This window comes from Lepisma saccharinum, chromosome 14, assembly GCF_977018435.1.
Source record: "Lepisma saccharinum chromosome 14, izLepSacc3.1, whole genome shotgun sequence".
Classification (NCBI taxonomy): domain Eukaryota; kingdom Metazoa; phylum Arthropoda; class Insecta; order Zygentoma; family Lepismatidae; genus Lepisma; species Lepisma saccharinum.
In genome coordinates, this window is record NC_139242.1 from 81,313,426 (window position 1) to 81,333,045 (window position 19,620).

Here is a 19,620-nt window from a genome sequence, read left to right on the forward strand (position 1 = left end):
GAAATGGATATGGACTAAGAAGGAACAAGAGACTTTTGATTTGCTCAAGCAAGAAATTTCTAATGATGCTAAACTATTTTATCCTGATCTTAATCAAAGGTTTTATGTCCAAGGAGATGCTTCCTTACTTGGCATCGGAGGATATTTGTATCAAATAATTGATGATGAGAAAAGAATAAGTAGTTATGTAAGTCGTACACTGAAAGGTTGTGAGAAACAATACAATAGAATGTTTAAGTCTTTTATTTTGTATTAAGAAATGTAATCCATATCTTTTGGGTAAATAATTTACTTTAGTTTGTGATCATAAATGTCTCACTTGGCTGAACCATTCGAAGAATTGGAACCCTCGCTTATTGCGTTGGTCCCTTCAACTTCAAAAATACCAGTTCATTGTAGAATACTGCAAAGGATCTGACAATGGCCTAGCGGACTTATTGTCCAGACAATTTTCAGAATCACAGCCGATCTTGATGCACATAAACAATAATGTAAGGTTTAAAAATGAAGTATTAGATATACCTGTAGAGTTGTTAGTCCAAGAACAGTACAATGATAAGCTATATCAACCTATTATTGATTATTTGAACGATTGTGAAAGTGTAAATGTAAGTTTACCTCAAAGGTGTAGAAATTGGAAAAAGTTTTATAAAGTATGCAATGGAATTTTGATGATAAGAGATTTTCACTTTGAGAACATCTGGAAAATATGTATACCTCAATCTTTAGTTTCTGTAATACTGAGGAATTATCATGACATTATGGGCCACTTTGGTTGTGAAAAGGTACTCAGAAGAGTTAGGAAACTGTACTTTTGGCCTGGTATGAGAAAAGGTAATCTGAGTTATATCAAAGATTGTGAACTATGTATGAGAACGAAGCCGAGTAGACATCCGTCCAAGGGCATATTCCAACAACATTGTAACCAGGGTGAAACTATTTTGTTTTTAGATATACAAGGACCATTAATTAAAGGCTCGCAAGGAGAATGGTTTCTTCTAACCTTACAAGATGCTAACATTAAATATCTGTTCGCTTATCCAATGAGGTCAGGTACAGCCAACAGTATTGTAAAAGCCTTGCTAGAAGGATATGTCAGGCATTTTGGCATTCCACATAGGTTGGTCAGTGATAACGCCAGGGTGTTTCATTCTAACAAATATGTGGACACTTTAACAAGCTTCGGTATAAAATTGGCGTATACCCCAATATATCACCCTAGTTCTAATTTGGTTGAGAGAATTCATTCTGAACTCAACCGGCTCATGCGTGTGTTTTGTAAAAACAACCACAAAGATTGGCCGAAACATATAGATGTAGTTGTAAGCTTATTAAATGATAGTGTACACACACAGCTAGGATTTGCTCCCTCAGAGTTACAACTAAATAGAGATCTTAACTCAAGGAAGAAAAGAAATGACAGATACAACTTGCAACAAGAAAATAGACCTGAAGTTAAAATAAAAGACCTGGTATTTGTAAAAACCCATTATCTTAGCAGCCTCCTAGAAAATCGCACTAAAAAGTACTGTGAGGTCTATGAAGGTCCGTATAATAATTGACAAACAAGCAACTAATGTATACATTGTAATATATTTGAAAACTGGCAATATCAGTGGTAACCATCAGTGATAATCTAAAAATCTGGAATTGTTCCATTCAAAAAAGAAGTTGTTACTTAAGCCAATTGGAAAAACTAAATCCAAAATTGTACAAACATTTGTTTTGGGTAGATCTAAGAAAGATTTAGATTTTGTTTAAAATTATTTATACTTAATTGCTATTTTTATATTTTCTTTATCATAAATGTTGTTGTATTGATTATACCCAGTGTATTTGACCATGATGTATACCAGTTTAACTGTAACTACACAAAGTATGAGTGTAGATATGATAACAATGTATAAATTATAAATGGGTATTTTATTTTGTAAAAATTTCACTTGAAGGAAATTTTTCTCCCAACAGAGGGGAGTTATGACAGTTGTATCATGTGAATAAATTTGTACTAGAGTGTATAGAGGTAGGAATGTCGCTGTGACGTGGTGAACAACCTCAGAGCTCCTCATGCCTCGCGGCTCGAGCGAGGTGGAAAGGGGGCAGTGCTAGCAGTTGAAACGGCAGATTGCTTGACGTCGGACTGGGTATCGAGCAGTGGCTTGACGTTTGTATGGGGTGTAATACCTGCAATTACGTGTTTGTATTGAATAAATAGTAAGTCAAGGAAACTGATACTTATTACTTCCCGGCGTCATAATAAGTAAAAATATTGCGAGAATGACCTAGTTAAATTGGAGACGACCTTTTTGTTGCAAAGCAAATTTTAAGTCAAATTCATGTTTGAAATTGACGACATTAAAAAAGAGCAATATTTTGGGAAAATCTCCCCCCACTTCCTTAATACCCAACATTCAATTAAAATTGATGTACCAGAGCATTTTGAATGAGTACCACGATTCGGATTAAAAGGATTGCCTGTAAGATTAATGATAATGACTTTATCCTTGATAGAAGTTTATGTAATTGTTTGATTGAAGTTAATTGCATTTTCGCTGGTCGAAATATTAATGCTAATTATTAAATTATTGAAATTTTGTGTTTAGTCACAAAAGCACGAGAAGATATAAATTATTGAGCTAATGTGTAATCCTGTAATATTTGATGAAAGTAGTTACATGTTAATGTTTCAAGGTAGTTCCTGCTTGTAAAAATAATTGTTGCTTAGTAATATGTATCTAGTTGTGAAAAAGCTTAAGAGGAAATAAAATCATTGTTGGAAATTTGAAATTCTAGACAATACGTTATTTTCTAAATTCCTGTTTCTTAACAATTGGAAAACTACAAGAGTATTCAGAGTAATACAGTTATGATGCATATTTCTGGTACACCTTTTTGAAGTGAAGGTGTGATTGATTATTGTTTGATGTGTGTATTGTGTTTGCATTACAGTGCATTATTGTAGAGTTAATAATTCCTTTCTCTAGGTACTTGAACTGCAATCTCTATACCTGCCGCAAAATTAGTTTGGTATTGAGAGCTGAAGGAACACGCGTCACGGTGTTGCCATATCATGCGGTACAGTACGGTACGCAGTGCAGCTGTCTGACGCTGTGTCGAGGAAAACGTGTTATGAAAAGGAACAATGATGAAATGTGTTATTGTTTTTCGAGGAAAACGGAATAACAATGATGACAACAATGATGAATGTGTTATTGTTTTCTCTCTTCATTTCCATCTCCCTTACAACATGAACGAATTAACGAAACGAGCATTGTTTACAGGTTACCTTTTCAATCCATTCTGTATATACACTTTCAATAATCATTTCTTTCCGAAGTCCCCGTTAAAGTCTGCCCATCTTTCAATTATACCGCAACTGAGTTGGTGGGGCGTCTGACTTTCACGTGTGAGACCCGCGGTGGTTTGTGGAACTTTTTCAAATATCCCGAGCGGCTCTGGGGTCGACTCAGCCCAAGTGAGTACCTGGGGCAAACCTGCGGTAAAGGCGGTTGGTGAACCACATCACCTCCATAATATGGCCTAGGTTGAGGTCGAGAATGTGTGGAGCTTTACCTCCACATCCCCATATGCCAACATACTTTACTTTATTTTGCGTCCATTATTTTTTTTTTGTATGAGAATCCCAGATATTTTATGACTGTGCTTAAAGATGTTTCCCCACCTTGAAAAAATGCCGAATCTTTCAACGAAACTCGCAGTTTCCCAACAGTGGGATAATCTTTCCTCCTATAATAAGAGTAAATATGGCGACGAATAGCATCTTGCTGAAAGGTATCTAAATTTGTCACGCGTTTATTGATATTCCTCTTCTTTCCTGGGGTTTCCAATTTTGAAGCCTCGCATTTATTTATTTATTTCTACCACATTATATTTTTCTTTCCTATGGTAACAATAGTGTTCTTAGACACGCCGAAAGCAGCAGCAGTCCTGTCCAGAACTTTATTTACAGAAATGATTGGAGCCCCATTGTTTTTCTCTTGCTCAAATTATTTGCGCTCAGAACAAACCATCTCCCGCGTTTGTCCTTTGAGAAGAATTCCTTTTTCTTTTAGTGCATGGCCTCTTTGGTACATTGTCATCTCGAGTATTGCCTCCTGTGCTTGACATTCTTCACACGAGCTCACGACACACTCAACAACACAGAAAATTATGTACAAAAAATAACAACTAAAACAACATGCTATATACAACAAAGAATACTCTAAATTCAATAAACACTAAACAACGGACCGGTTAAAATATCACAGCAACGCAACAAACAAACAACACGTCCTCTCCCAACAACATGAAATCTGATCGCAGGAAGAATCACTCGATAAGCGGCAACACCGAGATAAACGTTGTCTGTTGCTAGGTAACCAGGGCTTGGGTGAAGCACTGGGAAGATTTTGATTGGCTCGCATGCCAGCAACCCACCCTCCCGCAGTGCCGTAGACCCGATTTCAACACGTGCTTCCCAAGCGTCAATACCAAACTAATTTTGCGGCAGGTATAATATCGCATTATTGTTATTCTTGGAAAATGGGTTTCAAAGAATTGTTGTTTACGTAATATTGTTTTTGAATTTGAGTATTGGCAATCTCGAGAGACTTGTCAAGGAGGTTCCGTAGAACCTAGAAGTGTACCATAACCTCGGTACGTATACTTCAACCAAAGATTTTGTACTATGTTCTGCGATCCATTAAAATTAACATCCACTGTTTTCCCCTCGCGCAACGAAGCAGAACGTTACACTATTCTACCTGACACAATGTAGTACTGAAGGTGTGAAAATATGTAGATTTGTGTCAATGTCTAAATTTGAGTTTTTAAAGTTTAAGCACAATTGCGACTGCATTTACAATTTATTTTTTTGAAAATGCTTACATGAGAGTCAGCTTGGTATCGCATAATATGATCCATGAATGTTGTTCCTGGGTACCGGTCACCACCAATAGCTACTCCTTCATGCACTCCATTTGTTGCTTTGGATATTATGTTGTTCAGTTCGTTTGACATACCACCAGATCTTGAAACATAGGCCACACTAGAGAAATAGAAAAACGTCATTAAAACTGGATATGGATATTAAAATTAAAAAATAATACATATATTTTGTGACGATTTTTTTTTAAATGATAGAAACAGGCGAAAGAAACAGGCTACAGAAAAAAATCCAATTATCATTCACAAAATATACTTCCATGTCTGCTACATTTAAGTATTATCCAATCAATTACTTGAAAATAATTGTTTTGTAGCAGCTCAAAACAAAAAGTTGCTCATGCTAGCTGAAATAACTTGATCCCAATGACTGTGAACCTTTGTGAACAATGTTTATGAATGTTAAATTTCCATTGCTACAGATGACTGACTGTTCACTATTATTGTTTCTTTCTAAGTGAGCAAAAAAAAAAATAGTTCAAGCATATAATTCCCAGTTGTCATTAATTCCTTTATCATTTTCAAAATTCAAGAAATTAATGGTCAGCTAAAGGAAATCAGTAATCAGTTTGTTTTATCATTTGTATCTTAACTGAAATTTACTTTCCCTGCAAATTTAATTCCTTTTACTTAGCCTTCTCATGCAAAACTATTTCACAGAATATTTCAAGGATACTCCGTGCAAGGCACAAAAGTAAGGGCCAGAAGGCCTCATGATGAATTTCTCAGTTTATTGCAACTTATTTTACAAGCTGTTTAATCCTGCTAAGTAAAATTAATTACCACTATTTAAATTAGATATTTGAAGAATTTCAGGGGGGAGGGCTTCAGCCCCAAGCCCTCCTGCTAGCTATGTGCCTGGATCCAATGAAACCACAAGCTAAAATGTATAAAGCAGGAAAACTAAATTTGGGAACATGAAGTCAAGGTTTTGATACACACAGAAAACCCAATTTTCTGTAGTGTTCCAGTATTAAAAAAAGACTGAATGGAAATATATATATTTTGAGTCTCAAAATATGTTGATTACCAAATTATATAAAATAATGCATGGAACTGACCTTCCTGGTCTATACAGTTTCGAGTGAAGAATGTTATCCATCATGCCACCAGTGTTGCCTATTTTGAAACAACCTGGCTTTACGCCACCCACTGTGGCAGGACCAATTATCACTACTCCCTTCTGTTTTGCCATCAGAATTAACTTCCGGGTCAAGTTTTCTGGGATCCCTTCAGCAATAATTGCAATGGAACGAATCTGAAATGGAGACAATTACATTATTTTTGTGCCTACTCAAACATAGTACACCTTACATTACTATTACTTTCTTAAATACACTGAATGTTCACTTTCTTGGAGATATCAACCTAGTATTCAGTTGGAATAGCCCTTCGACAAATGGGTTACTGTGATAAGGGTCCACTGCCAGACACATCCAGCTGCTAACACATCATGAAAATCAGTTGCTAAGAGCCCAAAACCTAGCCTCATAATCTAACAACATAGGCATTACTAGAATTGTAATTGTGAACATAATGCATGTAAGTTGGTTAGAAAGGTTAAGTTTGGTGCTATCAGCATGTTTTAGCAACCAATTTTTGTGACATGTTAGCACTAGGTGAAGGGCTAGTAGGAAAAAATGGAGTAATAGAGAAAATTAGATGAATAGTTATACATACTTATTAGTTATTAGAAAATAGGGGTTCTAATAAGTTCATGTAACTACGTATTGATCAAATGTTATCTTCACGAAATTTGGACCCACCACCCGCCACTGATTGCAACAGCCCTGCTGTACTATGATATTTGTGATGCTGATATTGTAATCAGTTGCACTTACGGTCCTGCTACTTTTACCTGCACAATCCTCTGGATTTGCAGACAGGGTGTAGTTTGGTTTAGTTGTTATTATTCATACTATGGGAATTAGAGACGCGGTAATAGATAATTAAGGTACTCACGTTTTCCGCGAAGCTGTTTTACATTATTTTCTATTAATTTCGGTAGCCACTGCCACCATCCTCATTGGAATTCGTTGTGTTGTTGCTTGGCACGTTTGTTGTTTTTTCCTAAATCACCGCTAGGTGTGCTGCTGTCGCCTGTATGTGTGCGTATATGTCCTCTGCTGTTCACCGGTGCTAATTGCTGCAATAACGGAAGCCACGCATGGTGTGCCTGACCACTATCTATGTTCAGTTCATGGTTGTAGTGCATAATGGCGTGTGTTTCTTTGATTTTTGTCTATGAGAGTGTGTGCTTTGTATTTGACATGTACTTTCTCGATTTTATGGTTGTGGAATTTGATATGCTTGGCAAGTTCGGTGGTGGGTTGGGCAGTTTTTGCATTTCATAGGTGCTGCTGAATTCTCTCATTGATGGGCCTGATAGATCTGCTGATGTAATGAGCCTTGCACTCGCATTCAGCATCATAGATGCCTGGATTGTTGAGGGGGGAGAGGAAGTACCGTTTATGTTTGTTTAGTTGGTCAGCTATTTTGGAGGTTGGTTTGTGTGCTATTTGGATGTTGTAGGGGCGGAGGGCTTTGGTAAGGTGGTTGGATGTGGTAGGATGGTAGGGAAAGGCAAACCACTTGGTTTTGCTACTGGCATCTCGTTGCGATGGTGGAGCGGATTGTGTTGATGGTGCAGGTTCTCGCTGCTCCGTGGATGACTCGACCGTGACATGAACTGTATATACCGATACTTTCCTTAGTTCAGATGTTTAAGGGTCTGCAGAAATACCATGCAACACTATCATGGAGTGTAAATATCCTGGGAATTATGCAAAATGCACAATTTTCATTATTTTTGCAACACATTGTGGAGAGAAACTGATTTTGTGATTAAATTATTCTCTCATATGAAATTATAAAAATTTTAAAGTAGAACTCTGGTATACTGATATTGTACAGTTTCAATACAAAACATATTAAAATTTATAAATATTTTGAATGGCTCTGAATTGCCATAACTTTCCCACAAGTATTGGTGGGAATTGGTGCTGGTATCAGTTCAAAGTGGCACCAGCTCAGCCCTAATAAATATCCTTAGATATAGGGTGTTTAAAGATAGGTAACAAACTCAGCACTCAAAAACTATGTTCACTTACCTTTTTTTAAAACAACCTGAGTAATACATTTGTACAGAAACAGTTTTCACATTCGCCAAAAACATATTGACATGTCCTCTGCAATCAAATTGTAACGTAAGAAATTGAATATTGGAATTTTACTGGTTCTGATACTGTCCCAAAATACCACGTTCAGCCTGATCATCTTACAATGGAAATCAATTGACTTCATCCCATCCCTACAGTATACATAGTATTTTCTTCATGTCACAGAAATAATGTTAAGCATGCCATACCTGAGGGTACTGCAAAGCTTCAACTGTGCTGTCATATGCTGAGCGGAGGGAAGCAAAATTCACAAGAACGTCAGCATCCTTATGCTTATCCATTGCATCAGCCATTTTCTTGTACACTGCAAAATAATATAGCTTGCTTTATTACAGTCTGAATTAATTTGCATGAACTAGCACTAACTTTCTAATTCAAGACCAAAATGTTGAAACACAAAATTGGTAATTACCTTTTGTACTCAAATTCCTACAAGACTATAACAACTTAGTGTAATATAACTCAGCGTTGGTCAACTGATATCGGAGTAATGCCAATGGTTAGCAAGATGCTAACACCTCCATTTCTTTAAAATTTCGTTGATCTTTTTTGGTTCTCACTATTATTTTTTGTTCATTATATTATTTTTTTGTTTTATTTAAACATATTTATACAAACCATATCAAGTTAACTTGCGTAAGGAATACAGTGTTATACAGAAACATACTTCAACAGAGCAGATCATAAATAATAGAATACAATAAGTACTATGTAATTAAATATATAAAAAAATATTGGAAATATCAGCTAAACTAATTTTTATTGGTTTGTCATCTTCGCCGGCCGATACTTCACTGTTGCTATCATGATCACTTATGCCAGGCTGCTTCACATTACTATCTTCTGAATAAACAATATCGCTCTGCTCCTCACATATGCTTTCAGTCTGTACCACTAACCATTACACTATACGAGTATAGTCTATAATTTAAAAGTCACTAAAAACATGAAAACAAAAAATAAAAAAAATAAAAAATGTCAGGCAGTTGGTTGACATGAGAGCATCATGCTAACATCTGACAATGTGTTGACAGGATCACGGCACAGCTCTTACTAACGGAAGGGAATGCACTCCTATTATATTTTCTCAACTGTAACAAAACAAAAGACAGGGAGACAGATACACTGTGTCTGAAAGAGCATTTGCATTTTACAACATATATACAGTGCCCTTCACTGTTGAGTCTTCCGTGTAGCTGCAGCAAATACGCTGGGCGGTGCGAGGGAGTCTGCTGGCATTTAGACCCGTAGCTGTATGCTGACCTTGGCACTGGAAGTGTCGGTGCTTCAGTATCCTGATGGCTGGTGTCCAGTTTGCAAGTGTTTGTATTGTTAAGGTGTTAACAAGTGTTTTAGATTTTGTTTTAGTTTATGTATTGCTGGTGCTTTCCTGCAGTCTAATAATGCCATGTACAATTTAAAACAACACATTTTTATGTATGACTCTTACGTCATGACGAATTCTTGTAGGGAAGTCAGAAGGTGTTTGACAGCAGAATTCTCAGATGTTCCTGTTCCACACACAGACAATGTTCAAGAACTTGGGAGCAAATTTAGGGAAACAGGGTCTGTTCTTGATAAGAAGTGAAGGGGATGCGGAGTGTGCTTACTGGGGAGAAACTAGACTACGTTGGAGCATGATTGGAACATTTTTTTAAAAAATCCGTTCGGCGCCTTACACAAGAAACAGACATTTGCATGACATCTGCATGGTGAGCTACCATGCTTTTAACCTGAAGCCATACATTAGAAGAATTGAAAGAAAATATAAGTAGAGTAATTGAAGCAATTTCGGAACTGATACGTGTTAGTAAAAATTTCCTTAAAAATGTTGTAAATGTGTGGAAGCAGGAGGACAACATTACCAACACCTCTTGTAACAAGGTACGTGCTCATTTAAATTTTAACTGCCAATGTAATTGTACGACCTTCTTTCATTACATAGCTAGCACTTCCATTTACGCTGATGTAGCATCCACTTTGCCAGCAGAAGCACTCTCACTGCCCGGTAGAATAGCCGCCGCTCTGTGGAAGACTCTGCTGTGAAAGGCACTGTATAAACAGACAAATTTCAATGTTAGTGCAGCGCTAACATGTTGACCAATGCCAGAATAAAGTGACACGTGTAAAGGTTAGATATAAAGTGAAATGTATAACCTGCAAACTGATTTTTTAACTTATGCATACAATTATGAACATACCTGGAATGAGGATTTCCTTGTGTCCCCAGTAGAACTTCTGTTTATGATCGCCAGTGAATGGGTACATCATGGCAACCACAGATGGTTCTCTTCTTCTGCAGACAAAATCAAAATCCAGCATACCCTGAAAAATGCAACTTTCAAAATTCATTGCTTTCCTGGCAAATTTTAAAGACAAGCATATCAGCTAGAACTTACCCTTCCACAAGAAGAAAAAAAGGAGAGGGTGGCAGAGGGGAAAACAGGGTGATTTACAGGCAACGAATTTATATGTAAATACATATTTATGTATGAAGCTAAAATCAGTTATATTTTGTACTATCTTTGCACACCATGGCATGCAGACTCAAAAAAGTCTGTTTTTATTTTCCATATATTAGGTTTTGGCTCATATTTTAGTTATTTTTACATACTATTTCAATATTTCAGAACATTTCTCAACATATACTCCATATTCGATCAATAACTACATGTTCCTGTGTGACCGAAAGAGTTGAGTGAATTTCTTGCGAATAGCTGACACATATGAAATATACTTCTAATACTTGTTGCGATACTGAATGCAGTTTTAGTCATAAATCCATTTTAAGAGACAACAGAAGAAAATTCACGTTAAAAAAATTACAACAAAATTTTGTTATTCATTGTTTTGGAAACAAAAAATAAAAACACATTTTGTGTTGTTTTACAATGAATGTCAATGTAAGCATACTGTATTTTATGAAGCTCACGTAGTGTCTTATGTTATTAAAAATATAAATTTTTACAACTTTAAGTCCATATTTTGGTGAAAATAACTAATAATGTATTTACATACTTAGCACATTTTTACTACATATAAATCTGTTACCTGGTGATTTATTATGTACAGGTTACCATAGAGTTAAAAAGACAGTATACATGGAGAAATTCAAAATGCTTCCTTCATTTTGTCATTGTTTGAAGAGATCAGTAGAATTACCGTGGATAGACTCACGTTAAAGCACCATCCTGTGATGTGTCATATTGAAAGATATAGAGATCTTTTGTTTGATCATTACAATTCCATGGCTATGTGATTCTGTTGTATTAACCAACCACAAGGGCATGGAAATCAAAGTAGTAGTAATTCAGTGAAGAAAGTGAATTGGGAACATCATTCAATATACAGTTCCAATTATCTTTGTAACCTTAATGTTTACTGTACCAAGACTATAACACTTTTATATACGTTTGGATCATTAGAGAAGCTTACAAAATTTTATGGAATTTGCCACACTTCAGTTACAGGGGGGTGCACGAGATGATCTCCCATTTTGTTCTTGAATAAAAACTATACTATAAAAAAATCTTTTAGTGAAACATATATCACAAAGAAGGTTACACTTTGTAAAAATGTACTACTGCAATACATGTTCAATATGACCACCGTTGTCAGTCAAACGAACACCAACGTTACCAATTACCCTATGGCACACGAGTTCCGTAATTTCACTGCAAGCTTGAACCCTAACTCTTCTCAGTTCTTATAAATATTGCAGCCTTTTTTGGAAAATCTTTCACACACCATCCAAATGAAAGTGTGCCTTATCAGAAAACAAACATTCTTCAGTATTGCATTGTTATCCTCAGCCCAGTGAACGAAGGCCATTCTCTGCTGTTTGTGTTCATTTGTGAGTTTTTGCACCACGTTAATCTTGCACAGATACACATGGAAATCACTTTTAAGAATTAGTTGAACAGAGCGTCTTGATATCTCTAGTTGTATTGCTGCTTTTCTAGCCGATTTGCCGGGACTCCTCTGCATACTGACTCTAACAGCTTCAATATTCTCAGGCGAACGCACAGGTTTGGGATGATCACGCTTCGATTCCAATACTGTTCCTTCCATTCGAAACTTTTCATGCAGTTTGTGGATGGTTTTCCAAGAGGGGGCCCACCGAGTATGGAAATATGCATGTAAATGCCCGAGTCACCACAATTCTATTTGTATCAGCAAAAAGTAGCACAGTTGCTGATAGCTGTTGAGTCAGTCGTAAGTCTTCCTTTGTCCGCCATGTTGTCTACTCTAGCCCCCTAGCGTTAGCATCATGGATTACGCTTCACTTTTCCAATGGCTACTGCAACTACTGTTGATACACATAACGTGATTCCTCATTTCAGATGTGAAATTTTTTTTAAAAAAAAACACATGGAGGATCATTTCTCATTTCCAGGAGAGAAGTTTAACACAAATCATTAGGATATAACTCTTATCTTACACAAACTTTTACATGTATATCAATAAACATAATTAATAGATTTGCAAGAACCACAAAGTATGTAAATGTAAATACCTGAACTGCTCGTGTCTGCATACCCCAAACTATAGCCTTTGTCTTATTCGTCAGAAGGGTATCTACTGCTCCAACAGATGCATGATCTCCCGTATCATGACTGGATACTACAAGATCATTTTCAGCAATTCCTGCTTGTGCAGCTGCTGATAGTGAGCTTTTTCTAGACGAATGTGGACTTTGCTGTAAAGAAAATATAAATGTCACAGGAATTACAGTATACACACCAGAAACAAACATACTATTCTCTCAGTAACGTTTGCTAGTGTGGACCTTTACAAATTTCCATAATGTGTGTACAATAAAGTTAATTACCTAGTTTTGGACATATTTTCCACATCAATATGCATGCTCAAAATTAGGCAACTATTGTTTTTTAAACCAGTTTTCAATTGTTCCTTGTTAAAACAGTTAACACTTGGGCTCTTGCAGATTCTAATATCTATGCATTATAGAGACCATGATATTCTCCCATTACAGCAACATGGAAAAGTACTCTCCTAATAAGCACTTTCTCTCTGAAGTCTGCTTGCAATTTCACAAATACTTGAAAAATACCAATTTTAGCCCATTCACACACAATCTAATTATACAATTTCAGGTTCTGACGCACAGTAATAAGTGCCACGTCACCATGAACCTCACGTGGGTTGGACACAGTGATCTTACTTCTCCAATAGAAAATGCACAAATGCTACTTGGTGTACACTCAGTGATACTTACAAATTAATCCTAACTTACCCGAGGCAGAGGCCTGTCAAGCCCACCACATCAATTTTTTCGGTTTACCAACTGTGAAAATTTTTATAAAAAAATTGAAAAAGAATTACATTGTTCCCCAGGGAGTTCACAATATTTCTGTGTTACTTTTGTTCATAAAAACATAAATGTAATGTAAATAGGAGGCAAAATGCACTTGATGGGCCTATCAGGTGCCATCTTTGAATGCATGACATTCGAGACACTCATGCCAGTGACAGTATACCATTGATTGATAATTATGGTAATTATTATATTTAATAAACAACTGCACCTCTATAAACAGAAAATTATTAATATAAAATTATCATGGTTTTAGTGAACGATGAAATATATGTGAGACACTTGTGCAATAATTGGTTATTATCTTTTATTAATTATGGTAATTTTTATAATTATTATAATTCATAAATAACTGCACATACAGTGGAACCTCGCTTTTACGTTTTTCATGGACCAAGCCAGAAAAACCTAAAATGCAGGAAAAATTAAAATCGAGGAATATTTTACAGCATTTTGCTATGTTGGGACCATAAAAATGACTAAGGTTTATAGCATTCAATGACTAATTTTATGGTCAATATGGCCGGCAGAATTACTTGTAGGAGTGTGCACCCAGTTTATAATCATGCTTTTGCTAACATCAAGCCCTTTAAGAAGCCCTCTTTTACGCTTGCTTCAAAAAATTACACATACTTCATTCTAGAAATGTAAATATGTAAATTAAAAGACTTAGCAATTTAAATATAATACGTTTTTAAGACACAGTAGATACATTTTTGAGCTAGACTTTGCAACCCACCAAACACCCGCTTGGAACCCAGCAGTGGGTTGCGACCCATACGTTGAGAAACAATGATATACTAGATATATGATCTTTATAGAAAGGCTTTTTTCTAGTAAACGGCCCTGTAAAATATTCGAACAGTTTGATTAAAGCAAATAAAAAATATATTTGTAAATATGCATTTTTCTGTTTCTGATACTGTATATGAGGGGGGGGGGGGGCTGGAAAGTTCATGAAATCACCCAGAAGAAATAAAAATTGAAACAAATCGTTGCAGTCATTAGAAAGAGCATATATTGTAAACCTCTTATAATGCATATGATCCTTTTGTCATTTTTTTTTTCAGGTTCAGTAAGAAGAGATGGCGGAGGACTTAAGGAACTTTGAGAAGAATGAGCTTCGCAGTGTCATCAAGTTTTTCGCGTTGCAAGACAAATCCCCCATGGATATCCATAAAACTTTGCACAAGAGTAGCCAAGTGGGTGAGGCATTTTAAGACTGGATATGGTGAGACTGAAGATGAATCCTGACCATGGAAAACTGATCATGGAGGATAGGTGCATATCCACCAAAACCATTGATGCGTATCTGGGGATATAGCATGAGCATGTATAGGGTGGGAAATAACCTTTTGCTAGGGGTCTGCAGGAAAAAGTAACAACAATTAAGAAATTATGGTAATACCAAATGTTTACTACGACAATTGTGGTTACAAAAACAAAATTAAAAGTTAGTTCACGACAAACCACTTTGCTTCAAGGCAAATGCTAAAACCAAGACCCTCTTCGGCGAAGTGGCATTGACTTCTTCAGCAGTTCTGAATGGCCGGGTGCATCACCGGACCTGAATGCAGCAGAGCACCTTTTGGCTATTCTGAAGGACGCAGTTGAGTCCTTGATGATAGTGGAACGCGGACCGGACCGCTTATTCCCGGCCAACACTCCTTGCACATCTGGAAAAAGTCCTCCGTGACATGGAATGGAATACGGACTTGTTTTCGAATCTTCTGAGCTCCTACCCCGATCGTCTTCGTGCTGTGAGAGAAGCAAACGGCGGACATACTAACTTTTAATTTTGTTTTTGTAACCACAATTGTCGTAGTAAACATTTGGTATTACCATAATTTCTTAATTGTTGTTACTTTTTACTGTGGACCCCTAGCAAAAGGTTATTTCCCACCCTGTAGGTGTCATAATATCAGAGTATCTGGACATGCGGAAGCACAGTGCAAAATGGATTCCAAAATGTCTGAATGCTGACAAGAAGAGAACACAGGTGCAGACGTCACAGGAGATCGTGCGCAAGTTTCAACACCCTGATGATTTTTTGCACTGCCTGGTGACTGAAGTAGAAACATGGATTCACCATTATGACCCAGAGACTAAACAGCAATCCATGGAGTGGCACCACAGTGGGTCTCCTTGACCGAAAAAGTTCCGAAGTCGAAGGTCAGTGGGGAAGGTTCTGGCATCGGTCTTTTGGGATAAGGATGGTGTCATCCTCATAAAATATCTTGAACAGGGTGAAACCATCAATGCTGCTGTTTATTCCCAATATTTGATTGAACTGAATGTGGCTCTGAAGGAAAAACGTTGGGGAAAAGTGAGCCATGGTGTGCAATATCTCCAGGACAATGCACCCTCGCACAAAGCCCATCAAACCATGCAATTGCCGGTGGATCTGGGCTTTACCTGTGTACCCCACCCACCCTATTCATCTGATCTGGTCCCATCTGACTTGGGCTTTACCTATGTACCCCACCCACCCTATTCATCTGATCTGGTCCCATCTGACTATCTCCTTCTAAACCTCAAAAAACATCTCAAGGGCACACATTTTCCGTCCAAAGAGGCACTGGTTTGCACGGCAGGACAAAACCTTCTATTTGAAAGGGTTACAAATGTTGAAACATCGTTGTAAAAAGTGCATTGAGCTTGGGGGGGATACGTTGAATAATGTATTAAAATAGTTGTTTCAGCTGTATTTCTTCTGGGTGATTTCATGAACTTTCCAGCCCCCCTCGTATATGAACCTAATATGGAAATGTTTGTTTAGTGTGTTAATGAAACTATAATAATTTCAGTAACTTTCCTTCGAGTGAAAATAAAACATTCTGGATGTAATCTATAATTGCAACTTAAAATATATTCATAGTCTTTGTAGTTGAATTTTGGCAATTTTTTTAATGATGGTTTGAAAAATATCAGCTGCCATGTTTATTTACAGTTTAACTAATGCTATTGGCACATTTAAATCAATTATAGAATAATGTGCATAAGGATTTTATAGATATCATAAGCACTTTTGGTGAACGTACATTACTCTCATAATCATTTAATGGATTTAAATCAATCATCTATGTTTCAGACCCATTCCTGGATCCTTTTACTAGTTAAAACAGTTGGAGGAAGGTAAAATACGAAGACAGGATCATGCTGAACTTAAAAAGAGAGCAACCATGTGATGAGGTCCTGTCTGTGTTATAAGCTGTGAAGTGAACCACTTGTAAGAACAGAACCTATTCACATTTTCCTAAGAAATTATCAGCATTCCAAGTAATGAAGGAAAACTTACTTTATTTTGTCCACCAGGGAGAAGGAAATTAGCTGTGCTGAACTCAACCTCAGGTTCTTTAGGAATCGGCTTCTTACCAAGGGCCATCCCAACAATAGCAGTCATGTGCGTTTCAGGCCCAAAAACAAACAATGGTATCCCCAGGCTCTGTCCAACTTCACGTATAATTCTATAATATAAAGAAAAAGTTTATCACTACAATAAAATAAATATATCAGAATATCTACTCCTAATACAATCACCATCATTAAATATGTGATTTATATGGAATACAAATCTGAAACTTTGATAAATCTTCAGAAGACTGTGATAGCAATTCTGCACATTCCAATATCAAACAAACAATTTAAGGTTCATATTCATGAATTTGTGTAAATAATTGAATTACAATTATTAAGAACAAAGATACTGAATGATGTCAAAAGTTGCAACAAGTAGTCTAACTTTGTATAAGAATTAACTGATTTGCAATTTGAACTTACATATTTCATAAATTTCAATTTTCAAACAGTTTCAATGCAAACATGTTAGATGTAGTTTGATCTTACTATACATTAGGCAAAATAATCTAACATGGTTAACGTCGCAGATAAAATAAAAACCACTAAAAATAACTGTGTTAGATTATTTGGCATTTAACATCTATCATGTTAACATTGAAACTATTTTTAATTGAAATTAAAGAAATATGTAATATAAGTTCTAATTACAAATCAGTTAATTCTGACACAAAGTTAGGCTGCTCATTGCAACTTAGTGTCTTTGCTCTTAATAGTTTTAATGCATTTATTTACACAAAATTCACAAATAGGTAACATTCAATTGTTTGTGTAATATTGTTTATTCACATGTACATGAGGTATCTTCTTACAATTAAAAACTGAAGCAATATTCTTTTCAGGGTTGTGTGTGAATTAATAAGTGGATAAACAAAGATAAAGATTACTAACTTTATTGTACACTGACCTCTTTACTTGAACATACAAAAAGCTACATAAATGAACCTGAAAAAGCATTGATTTTGGACCAATAAACTCTATCAAACCAAAACTTAATCATCCACTTTTGTTCATGTATTAAGTCACACAAGCAGGTGTGACTTAACACTGCCACATATTTAATCATGCAGAGATTTACATGATAATTAACACTTAGAGTGCTGACCTCTAAGTCGCCTTCCGTCCCAACAATGCTGACCATTTTCACTACTTTTTAAAAAAATCATCTCAAAAACAAGTAAAATATATGTATCATGCACTGTTGAAAAGTTTAATTCTTGCTCTTTATTTTGATATACATGTTACATTATAACCACATGGCTACCTTGGACGTTTCATCATAAATTATATGAAATGTACTAAAAATAAAAAGTTGACAAGATATAACATGCAGTGGCGGCGATTGGGTCCCAAAACTGGGGAAGGGGGGGGGGGCAAGGTGCCAAAACTAGGGGGGCAAAGACAGTATATTTCCCTTTGTAGATAAGATTTAGCATCGTGCGGGGGCAAAAGTGGTGAAAATTGGGGGGGAGGGGGCAACTGCCCCCCTAATCGCTGGCACTGTAGAAAAGGGAAGCAAGCATATCACTATCAGACAACGACGCGAACAGAACCGTTATGAGCATTTGCCCACCATCTAGTGGCAGTGTGACGAAGTACGATGTCCAAACATTACTCAGGATTGCTAACTCCGTAAACGTATGGCAAATGACAATTGAAATAAATTTCGAATTCAACTCCGATATATACGTGATTAGCACTCTAAGTGTTAAACTTTGTTAACTTACCTCAAACCTTCTTGATAATTAGGTCCCGCTCTTCGTACAAAAATTGAAATATTGTGTTCTACCAACTTTGGTTGAAATTCTTGAAGTGCTGTGACAATTCCCTTGAATGTTGCAGCAACATTAGTGAAATTGGCAATTCCTCCTCCGACTATCAAAACCTGAAATTAAATAAGTTTGTTTGAATCATTACACTGTATTATAAGTGCAAGGAAGTAGAAGTAACTTTTGATCATAATCAAGTGCAAAAGGATTTAAGATGATTTAATTATTACTTTCATTGCCAAACAAAACATTTCAAACACTGTCATTACACTAGAAGTCCATGAATATCATGCATCCAGCTGCACGTCACACTGAGAATATATATAGGTGCGTGTGTGCATGCTGATCATCAACTCTTGTTCTTAATTAAATTGTTTATGAAGAAAAAGGTCAAATGAGAAGACTATATACAAATGAATTCAATCAATATGCATCTAATATTATAAGAATATCTGATCAAATTTTGATCAGCACATCATTCGTGCACGAGAGTATAAAGTAAAGAATATGTTGTAGGTATAAGAATGGTAAAAAGACCCTTCTACAAGTCTAGCAGAAAGTGGGAGGATAACATTAGACTGAACTTTCAGTAAAATTCACAAGGTTAACGTAAAACTTATTTCACTTGTGAAAGTACTACACCAATGACTTGTGCTGTTGCAACAATAAATAGAATTAATTCTTACAATGATATAATTCTTGCTGAGCAAATACCAATGGTTCACACACACATACAATTAAAGAAACCTGAAGAAGATGCGATCTGAACCTGTGAACTTTTGTTTCATGGTAAATTTTGACTATAAATGATGCATTTTCAGGCTACTTCATGAGATTCACTTATGTTAATGTATAAATTAGAATATGGTTTACATTTTTTATTTATTTGTGCAAAATACACTATGGATTCATTGAGATTTGTCATTGTACATAACAACAAATAGACTTATGACAAACTAAATATAAGAAAATTAGGCAAAGAAATATAGTTTTAATGCAATATTATGCTATTGCTTAACAAAATCTTGTTAAG

At 36.0% G+C, this 19,620-nt stretch overlaps 1 protein-coding gene across 2 annotated transcripts in view; it reads right to left on the minus strand.

The window, feature by feature from the left end:
• Nucleotides 1-19,620, minus strand: part of ATPCL (ATP-citrate synthase) — a 163,887-nt gene that overhangs the window by 27,142 nt on the left and 117,125 nt on the right. For both annotated transcript variants that reach the window (XM_083136053.1, XM_083136055.1), the window contains exons 8-14: nucleotides 18,546-18,703; nucleotides 16,760-16,928; nucleotides 12,640-12,822; nucleotides 10,325-10,448; nucleotides 8,312-8,427; nucleotides 6,006-6,202; nucleotides 4,888-5,047 (exon numbers count right to left, since the gene is read on the minus strand). In XM_083136053.1, coding sequence (XP_082992179.1) covers nucleotides 4,888-5,047; nucleotides 6,006-6,202; nucleotides 8,312-8,427; nucleotides 10,325-10,448; nucleotides 12,640-12,822; nucleotides 16,760-16,928; nucleotides 18,546-18,703 — 1,107 coding nt within the window. The remainder of the gene's footprint in view (nucleotides 1-4,887; nucleotides 5,048-6,005; nucleotides 6,203-8,311; nucleotides 8,428-10,324; nucleotides 10,449-12,639; nucleotides 12,823-16,759; nucleotides 16,929-18,545; nucleotides 18,704-19,620) is intronic.